General features: G+C 39.4%; 1 protein-coding gene across 3 annotated transcripts in view; it reads right to left on the bottom strand.

Annotated features, from left to right (window-relative positions):
• Window positions 1-1,356: 1,356 nt before the first annotated feature.
• VSTM4 (V-set and transmembrane domain containing 4) overlaps window positions 1,357-10,608 on the bottom strand; it is a 98,858-nt gene continuing 89,606 nt past the window's right edge. For 2 of the 3 annotated variants that reach the window (XM_087862944.1, XM_045809907.2), the window contains one exon: window positions 1,357-2,893. In XM_087862944.1, coding sequence (XP_087719070.1) covers window positions 2,869-2,893 — 25 coding nt within the window. In that variant the 3' untranslated portion in view covers window positions 1,357-2,868. The other variant, XM_087862946.1, reaches the window with a different exon arrangement.

The following is a 10,608-nucleotide window of genomic DNA, read 5'->3' as shown; positions in this document are numbered from 1 at the left end:
ACTTGTTCTGACTTCATTTAAATATACAAGCAATTGTCCCTTTTACAAACTGCTTTAATATAGTTTCAATAGATGCCTGAGAGTAAAAGCAAGTTGAAGAGCTTTTCCTAATTTTTATTTGATATATTTCCCCTTACTTATCTTTAGAAATGTAAGGCATGGTTCGTGATTCATTTGATAGAGAATAAATGAGTAGACCCACGTTTTAAGTTTACTATAACAATAATGTCAAGATTTATCATTCCAAAGAAACACCAGGGATGACCAGGGACAGGTCATCCATTGCTTGTAGTTCTGAGCAGAACTGGGATGGTTTGCTTCTGGAGAGAACGGTGGGATGAGCTCTGCTTGGATGTGGACGGTACCTTCCAAGATTCCCTCAGGAAGCATCTTCAGTAGGGGGTGATGGCTGGCAGGCTCCTTTTATACTCCATGTCCAGCTGGTCCCTCAGTCACCCCGCATAGCGTGGATTTGTGCAGCTACGACCAGAATGTTGGAGGAAACGTCTGAGTGGACTCTACGACCATGACCTGTTAGACTAACCTGCAGCTACCAGCTCTTAGAAGCTTGTGCCCTTCTGGTGACACATGTTTATGTCCATATATGATGGCCCTAACCCCCCTCTGAATTTAAGGAGAGGGTTTGAGAGTGATCGAAGTTCAGTTTGGTTCTGCAGAAGCCTCTGGGCTCCCTACCCTCTTGCCTGTCCCCACGATCTTCTCTTCACGTGCCCCACTCTCCACCCCCACCTGGCACCCCCGGGACCCCACTAGCCTGTATGGCTCCTCGTGCAGATGAAGAAATCACCCTCCTTTCTCAAAACACCACTGAACCACACTCTGCTGGAACGCTGCCGTGATAAAACAGGATAGGCTGCCCATGGTGATTATGACATGAATTGTGTGCCAACCACACATTCTGCGCTCCTAAAAGATGCTCTGGGAAGTTCCAGTAATGCCTTCCAAGTGGTATTTCTCCCTCAAAACTGTGTGGTTTATTCACTACCTTTGAAATTTGGCAGAGAGGAAGGGAATGGTACGGGTATAGGCCAGAGAGAATGATTTCCTCTTTGTAAAGTCAGGCTTCTTCTGCTTCTAGAAAATATACCTGCTCCCAGTGTGGAACCTTTCCAATAAAACACAAGAGGTACTCATAAGCTATCACGGGGTCCTTGGGAGTGTTAATATAGAGCCAAGTTCACGGATAGACATTGGTTTTTGAAGCTATTGTAATGAGAGCCTTGCACTGTAAAGAAATGTTCACTCTGAAACTACGGACTGGGCGTCGCATGAATGTTAACACAGTGTAGTGTGAAGCAATGTATAGTAGCCCGAATCTCGCAGTATTCGTTATCCTGACAGGTTAAGTCACCTTTAATATAAACATGAGTCTGAGATAATTAGGGAATAAGGAACTCGACCGAGTTCACATGGCTATACAGGGTTATACAGAGGGGCACAACTCACACTCAAGGTTGTGTTTAAAATACATAATTTACCATACAAACATGATCCACTACAAAGCCGAACGATTCGTGCAGTGCGCAGTAAATAACCACCCGGAGCGCACCCACACGAGAAGTGTCCTTAACAACACAGTCGACAGGGCGTCTCTCTTCTAGAAGGTCTCCATCTTCAGGGAGATCCCGGATGTTGTATCGTCCACACAGAACGACTTCTGCACAGATGTATTTGCCCCGCGTCCCTGCCTGAGCCGAACCCAAACACGCGAGAAACCGCGCGGGACGTTGAGTCGGGAGAGGCCCTTTACAACAGTAGGGTCTTTAAAACACATTTTTCCAGCTTGGCCTGCACTTTCTACCCCAGGGGAACCAGGCAAAAACTCTGCTCACACACGAGTGGACGTTCAATCAGAGGTGGTAACCTTGGCACACTTCCAAGAGGCCCCCTTCCTCCAGTGTGTCCATGGATGGCTAGCTCCCTCCCTTGCTCCTTTGGAAAACAGTGAGTAAGAACTTTCTGGAGAATGTAAGTTTCTAGAGCAATATAGGTCCACCGTGCTGAAGGGGGGAAGTCCTTCAGAATGGTATGCTACTCGCCCTGCAGCCTTGAATGATCACAGGCGGGGAAATGGGCAGTGGCGTATTTAGACAGTGGACTGTTCGCTTAGACATCGAAGTTCCCCGCAATCTGCCTCTGCCCTTAAATCACCAGGGTCAGTGCATCTATTTAAAACAAGAGATGCTATCTTGAGTGACCATTTGCAATAAGCGGTTCGCTCTGCTCGAGGCACCCTAGAAATGTTCTCTGACCTTTTGAAAAACCAGTTAGTACGTATCTACCATCTCATACTTTGGTCTATAATGGCATTTCCTCTAGCTATATACTATGAGCTTGATATCACAAATACAGGAAGAGTACAAGATTAAAATAAGATTTTAAAAAGATTAAAACCCAAAGAAAGGAGAAGAAAACATGAAGGGGTTTGGCTCAGCAGAAAATCTCCTTGAGTGCTCTCAGAATCAGAGTCCACACTGCTCAGGGCTCGGACCCAGACACATCCTGTCCTGGGAGATTCATCCAAGGGCTGTGGCCCCTACTCTTTGACGGAGAGGAGTCTCATACCTCGTGCGTCATACCTCTCCTCGAAGGCACCTGGGACGCCGTTGGAAAGAGGCTCCCCACCACACAGAAGGCACGAGGGAAAATACAAAAATAAGGATTTTGTTTCCAAGGTATCATAAATAACTAGGGTGGCAGGTATTAAATAGGACCACAGAAGAGGACCGCGGAAGAGGACGCCACGTTACAGCTTGTTCTCCTCAAAGAGGATCTGGGCGTAGACGGTGCTGGTGGGGAGGCCTTTGGCAGCTCGGTGGGGTTTGACCAGCTCCAGCTCAGCGTAGGTCAGGTTCTCCTCGGCAATCTTCGGCTAGAAGACAGAACACAACACAACTCTAGCTGACCACAGTGAGTTCCGCATCATACCTTCATTCATCAGGTGCGCATTTTCACCGCATTCTGGGGATCCAAGGGGGAACAAATGGACAAAAAATTTCCAAGGATAGATAAAACCTAAATAACACAATAATACAGATCTCATTGTCTTCTAAAGAACATTATGCCCTGCAGAGAGACATCATGATTTATTCTTGACACAGAAAGCTAACAATAGGGGCGCCTGGGTGGCTCAGCTGTTAAGTGTCTGCCTTTGACTCAGGTCATGATCCCAGGGTCCTGGGATCCAGCCCTGCATCGGGCTCTCTGCTCGGCCTGCTTCAGGGACTCACACTCCCCTTGCTTGTGTTCCCTCTCTCGCCGTCTCTCTCTGTCAAATAAATAAAAATAAAATCTTAAAAAAGAAAAAAAAGAAAGCTAACAAAAAATGATTAAACATTAGGCCACAAAGTAAACTCTAATTCTGAAAATAATGTTAACAAACAGTTTCTCTCTTTTTTTAAAAAAGATTTTATTTATTTATTTGAGAGAGAGAGAGAGAGCACAAGAGCGGGGAGGGGCAGAGGGAGAGAATCTTAAGCAGACTCCCCACTAAGTGTGGGGCCCAACTCAGGGCTTGACCCCATGACCCTAAGATCATGATCTAAATGGAAATCAAGAGTTGGAAGCTTGGGGCGCCTGGGTGGCACAGTGGTTAAGCGCCTGCCTTCGGCTCAGGGCGTGATCCTGGCGTTATGGGATCGAGCCCCACATCAGGCTCCTTCGCTATGAGCCTGCTTCTTCCTCTCCCACTCCCCCTGCTTGTGTTCCCTCTCTCGCTGGCTGTCTCTATCTCTGTCAAATAAATAAATAAAAAATCTTTAAAAAAAAAAAAAGAGTTGGAAGCTTAACCAACTGAGCCACTCAGTCATCCCACTAACAGTTTCTGATCAAAAGGAAAAAATAAAATGAAAGAGACAGAAACAAAAAATTCTAGAAATTAATAACGAAATTAGAATGACACCATCTAGACATTTTCTTGAATGACTTAATATGTACAAAACTAAAGCTCTGGAATATCTTGATAATGATGAAAAAGAAAATATTACTTGCTAGAACTCAAAGAATTCAGTACTCACAGAAAAATCATAGTCTTAAATATTTATATTAATAATATGAATTAAATGGATCAAGCACCCAATTAAAGAAGTTAGAAAAGAGCAAAATAAATGGGAAAAAAAGTAGAAAGAAAGACCAGTAAAATTAAAACCAGACTGTATGAATCAGAAAGCAGAACAACAGTAGAATTATAAAAAGACCCAAAAGCTTGTGTTTAGAAAACACCAATACAACAAATAAACTGAAAAATAAATTAACCAAGATAAAAAGGGGAAAAAGCCCAAATGAATAAAATAGGAAATGAGGAAGGGGATATAATGTTAATAAATTTTTTAAATTAAAAAAACTACTTTGCTCAACTCATTGTCCCACATTTTGCAATATAGTATAAAATGGGTAATGTTCCAAAAAGTATAAATTATAAAGATTAACTCCAGAAAATATGAATGTACTAATTATCATCAAAAAAAAAGGAAGAAAAGGAAAGGAAAATAAAAGAAAGAAAAGAAGGGAAGGAGGGAAGACGGGAGGGAGGGAGGGAATATTGCCAAAGAACTCTTTCTTAAAAACACCAGGCCCAGGCAGCTTTATAGGAAACTTTCTACAAGAAATTCCTTTAAGGAAAAGATAATTCCGGTATAATTAAACTGATCCAGAACATTAAAAGAAGAAAAACTTCACGTATTTTAAAACAATCTCATTTATCGATGTACAGTTTAAATCAGATTTACTCAGAATGAGGAAGCACATTAAAAGGCAGATAACTGCGTTCCAGGAATGCAAAGACGGTTCAATATTAGAAAATTCTCCCGATACAATCGACGATAGCCATAGATGCAAACAACAATATGGTTATCTCTATAGATGCTGGAAAGGCATTTAGTAAAATTAAAAAGAAATGTTTTTGTTAAAAACAACTTTTGAACGAAGCAGGCATAGATAGATGTATACTTCCCCGCCATGATTAAGGCACATAATTAAGATAAAGAATCGTGGGTGGATTGCGACGGAGTGATGGCAGCATCACAGCAGCAGAAGCCATCCCTTTTTTCTCTCCCCTTCCATGTACAACTAGTCGGACATCCGTAATCAAAAAGAAAAGCACCTCTGCACAGTATCCCAGGACACCTGAGAGCTCTGTCCATCTGTGCACCTGAAGGGTGGACCGGACTGCAGAGGGAGGGTGGTGGTGGTGGAGCCAGCAGTGGCACGGGCGGTGATGGCAGAGAAGGTGTGGCTGCTCCGGTGACCAGCCAGCACCACCTTTCTGGCAGAGGAGGTGGAGGGTGAAGGCAGTGAAGCCTCCTGGGCTGGCTCTGTGCCTCACAGCTGGAGGGACCAGTGCCCTCTCTGAGGAGACCACAGTGATGGGGGAGAGGAAAAGAGACTGAGAGAGGACCATCCCCACTCAGGATCCCCCTACGGAGCAGTGGGCATACCGAAAGCCCCAAGCACTGAGCACACACCTTCCCCACTCACCCCTGCTCTGTCCCCACCTTTTGCTTTTTTTAAAATGCACAGTCCTCCCAACCTGAGCAGCCTGTCAGATCCCTTAACAGAAGCCAAAAACTTGTGCTATAGCGCCACCTTCTGGAAAACAAAAGGGAGGCTCCTAACTACCAACCTGTTGAACCGTTAGAATCAAAGTAAACAAAACCTTGCCTACATAAAAAAGGTGTTCACTACTTCAAATGCAGTGGCAGAACCACTTCTCTTCAAACACCATGAAAAATCACAGTAATATGAAAACAATCACAGTAACACGCTATCACAAAAATAAAAGACAATTTTCCAGCAACCAAACCCAAAGACATGGAATACTGTAACCTAACTGATAATTTAAAATACTTGTTGTAAGGAAGTTCGATGAGCCACAAGAAAACTCAGGAAGACAATGCAGTGATCTGAGTAATAAAACTAATAAACAGAAGGAATACTTTACCAAAGAGAATGAAGTTCCAGAACAGAAACAAACAGAAATTCTGGAGCTAAAGAACTCAATAAATGAGATGAAGAATGCACTAGAATGTACTGGAAATACAGCAGATCATATGGAAGAGAGAATTAGTAAGCTCAAGGACAGAAATATAGAAATGATTCTGGTGGAAGAGAAGAGAGACCTAAAATTTTCAATAGTGAAGAAACTATGTGAGTCATCTGACTCCATTAGAAAAGCCAACATGAGAATAATGGGTATCACAGAAAGAAGAGAGAGGGGAAGGGAAGAGAGCCTATTCAAAGAAATAAGAGCTGAGAACTTCCCATTCCTGGGGAAGGAACTGGATATACAAGTCCACAAAACTAATAGAACACCTTATTATCTCAATGCAAAAAGACCCTCGCCAAGACACATTATATTAAAACTGTCAAAAGTCAACAATAAAGACTTTTAAAAACAGCCAAGGGGGAAAAAAGACAGTAACCTACAAAGTACCCCTGTTAGGCTATCAGCAGATTTCTCAGCAGAAACTCCACAGGCCAAGGGAGAGAGGAATGACATATTTGAAGTACTGGAAGATAAAAACTTGTCAGCCAAGAGTATTTGGCAAAGTTATCCTTCAGAAATAAAGAAGAAATAAAGGTTTTCCCAAACAAAAGCTGAGAGAGTTCACCACCTGCCTTACAAGAAATGTTGAAAGGAGCTCCTCAAGCTGAAATGAAAAGACGAAAGTACACAAAACTCTGATTAAGGCGATACATAGAACTAGACTACAATAACTCTTCTTTAGAATAGCATATTAACTCCTTAACCACAGCATAAAGGTTAAAGGAAAAGAGCATTAAAGACATTAAAGATAACTATAGTTACTACAACTTGGTAACAAAATCACAGTATAAAAAGAGATCATTTGTGACATCAAAAAGGGGAACAGTAAAAGAATGGAGGCTTTATAGGCCAGTCAAGATAACTTGCTATCTGCAGAAAAAGGACTGTGTTATCTATGAAATGTTTTGTGTAAACCTCATGGCGACCAAAAAGCAAATATCTAAAGCATAGACACAAAACATTAAAAAAAGGAGGGGGAGGGGACTGTGCCAACAACCATGAAAAATCATCAACTTACAAAAGTAGACAGAAACAGAAGGAAAAAGAAACAATGGAGAGACAAAATAACCAGGAGGCAAAAGATGAAATGGAAGCAGTAAACACTTACATACCAATAATCACCCTGAATGTGAATGGATCGAACTCACCCATCAGAAGACACAAGTGGCTGGATATATAAAAAATAAGACCCAACTAAATTCTGCCTATAGGAGACTCACTTCAGCTTTAAAGTTACACATAGGCTTAAAGTGAAAAAATGGAAGATGTTACTCCAACAAGCAGAAATGAAAAGTTAGGCATAATCATACTTATATTAGACAAAATAGACTTCAAGCCAAAAAGAGTAACCAGAGAAAAAGATCATTACATAATGATAAAGGGGTCAACACATCAAGCAGATATAACAATTGTAAATATATATGCTCCCAACAACTAAGCAATGAAATTAAGTATATATTAACTATATTAAGTAATTAATACTATTTAAGCCTACATGTATACTATATATTAAGTCATTAATAAATGTAATTAAGTAATTAATAAAAGATCATAAGGGAGAAATAGACAATAATACAATAATTGTAGGGGACTTCAATACCCCACTATCAGCAATGGATAGACCATTCAGACAGAAAATCTACAATGAAATGTTGAAATTGAAACATACTTTAGAACACATGGAGTTAACAGACATATATAGAACATTCCCCCCAATAGCAGCAGAATACACATTTTCTCAAGTGCACATGGGACATTCTCCAGGATAGATCATGTTAGTCCACAAAACTAACCTTAGGAAATTTAAGAAGACTGAAATCATAACAACTATCTTCTCTGACCACGTGGTATAAAACTAGAAATCAACAAGAGGAAAGTGAGAAGATCTAAAAATATGTGGAAACTAAACAACACATTTCTAAACAACCACTGGATCAAAGAAGAAATCAAAAGAGAAATAAAAAATTATCTCCAAACAAATGAAAACGAAAACACAACATCAGTACAGTGGGGTATATCAAAAGCAGATCTGAGAGTTATTGTTTATAACAATAACTGCATATATTACGAAATTAGGAAGATCTCAAACAACCCAATTTTACACCATAAGGAACTAAAAAAAAGAAAACAAACCAAGCCCAAAGTTATCAGAAAGAAGTAAAAAGTAAGGATCAGCGTGGAAATAAATGAAATAGAAACCAGAAAAATAATAGAAAGATTCAGTGAAACTAAGAGCTGGTTCTTTGAAAAGATAAACAAAATTGACAAACCTTAAGCTAGACTAATTAAAGAAAAATAGAGAAAACTCAAATAAAAAAAATTAGAAATGAAAGAGAAGACTTTAGAACAGACACTACAGAAATACACAGAGTCATGAGACTACTATAAACCATTATATGCCAAAAAATTACATAATTGAGAATAAATATTTACATTTCTAGAAACACACAACCTAAGAAGACTGAATCAGGAAGAAACAGAAAAGCTAAAGAGTAGCTTTAGCTAACTGTAAAGAGATCAAATCAGTAATAAAATACTCCCAACACAAAAAACTTCAAGGCCAGACAGCTTCATTGGAAAATTCTACCATACATGTAAAGAACAATTAATACCAATCCTCTTCAAACTCTCCTAAAGTATCAAGGAGGAGGGAATGCTTCCAAACTCATTCTATGCGATCATCATCACTTTGATACAAAAACCAGACAGGGATATCACAAGAAAAAGAAACTATAGACCAATATCCCTGATGAATATAGATGCAAAAATTCTCAAAATAATGTTAGCAAATCAAATTCATGAACATATTAAAAGGATTATACACCATGACCAAGTGGAATTTATTCCTGAAATTCAAGGATGGTTCAACACACAAATCAATAAATGGAATTCACCACGTCAATAAAATGAAAGATAAAAATCACAGGTTCATGTCAATAGATACAGAAAAAGCATCTGGCGAAATACAACATCCTTTTATGATAAAAAAACTTTAATAGACTGGATATAAAAGTAACATACAAAAGGCCATATATGACAAACCCACAGCTAACATTATACTTAATGGGGAGAAACTGAAAGTGTTTTCCCCAGGATCAGGAACAAGGCAAGGATGCCCACTCTCACCACTCCTATTCAATATAATACTGGAAGTCCAAGCTAGAGCAATTAAGCACGACAAAGAAATAAAAGGCATTCAAATCAGAAGGGAAGAAGTAAAATTGTTATTGCTTGCTGATGACATGATCCCTACATATAGAATATCCCAAAGAATTAGTAAAAAACCTATATCAGAAGAGAGGCAGGAAACAAAACCAACATATAGAAATTAACTGCACTCCTTTGCACTGAAGACGAAGCACCTGAAAAACAAATAAAGAAAATGAACCCATTCATAATAGCATCAAAAAAATACTTAGGGATAAAATTAACCAAGTGAAAGATCTATACAATGAAAATTACAAAACTTTGCTGAAAGAAATTGAAGAAGACACAAACAAACAGAAAGATATCCCATGTCATGGATTGGAAGAATTAATATTGCTAAGATGGCCATACTACCCAAGGCCATCTACAGATTCAACATAATCCCCATCAAAGTACCAACGGCATTCTTCACAGAAATAAAAGAAACAATCCCAAACTTTGTGTGGAACCACAAAAGATCCCAAATAGCCAAAGCAATCTTAAGAAAAAAGAACAAAGCCAGTAGTAGTATGCTTCCAGATTTCAAACTATAGTACAAAGCCACACTATGGTACTGGCACAAATATAGACACATCAGACAACTTAAAAACCCTAGCATCTATGGTCAACTAATATTTGACAAGGGAGACAAGAACACCCAATAGTGAAAGGATAGTCTCTTCAACAAATAGTGCTAAGAAAATTGGAGAAACACACACAGAATAATGAAATTGGACCACCAACTCACATCATTCATGAAAACTAACTTGAAATGAAATGAAACAGAAGTCCTAGAAGAAAACATGTGGAAGAACCTCATTGATATTGGTCTTGGAAATTTTTTTTTCTTTTGGAAATAACACCAAAGGCACAAACGACAAAAGAAAATATTAACAAATGGTACTACATAAAACCAAAAAGCTCCTACGGAGCATAAGAAACAATTAACAAAATGAAAAGACAACCTACAGAATGGGAGAACTTTTTTTCAAACTATATTAATGGATGAGGGGTTGAAATATTCAAATAATATCCAAAATATATAAAGAATTCCATCAACTCAGTAACAAAAGAAAACAACATAATCCAATTTAAAAATGGGCAAAAGAATTAGACATTTCTCCAAAGACGACATCATAACGGCCAATAGACACAGGAAAAGATTCGCAACATCACTCATCATCAGGGACCTGCAAATCAAAACCACAATGAGATATCACCTCACACCTGTGAGAATGCCTATCATCAAGAAGACAAGAAACCACAGGAGCTGGTAAGGATGTGGTAAAACCCTTACACTTTGCTGGGAAGAATGTAAATTGGTCCAACCACTATGGAAACAATATGGCGGTTCCTCA

The sequence above is a fragment of the Ursus americanus genome, chromosome 6, assembly GCF_024610735.1.
Source record: "Ursus americanus isolate L20-20 chromosome 6, mUrsAme1.1.p, whole genome shotgun sequence".
In the NCBI taxonomy this organism is placed as follows: domain Eukaryota; kingdom Metazoa; phylum Chordata; class Mammalia; order Carnivora; family Ursidae; genus Ursus; species Ursus americanus.
Note: the sequence above shows the minus strand (reverse complement) of the source record. Positions and strands in the feature narration are given on the sequence as shown.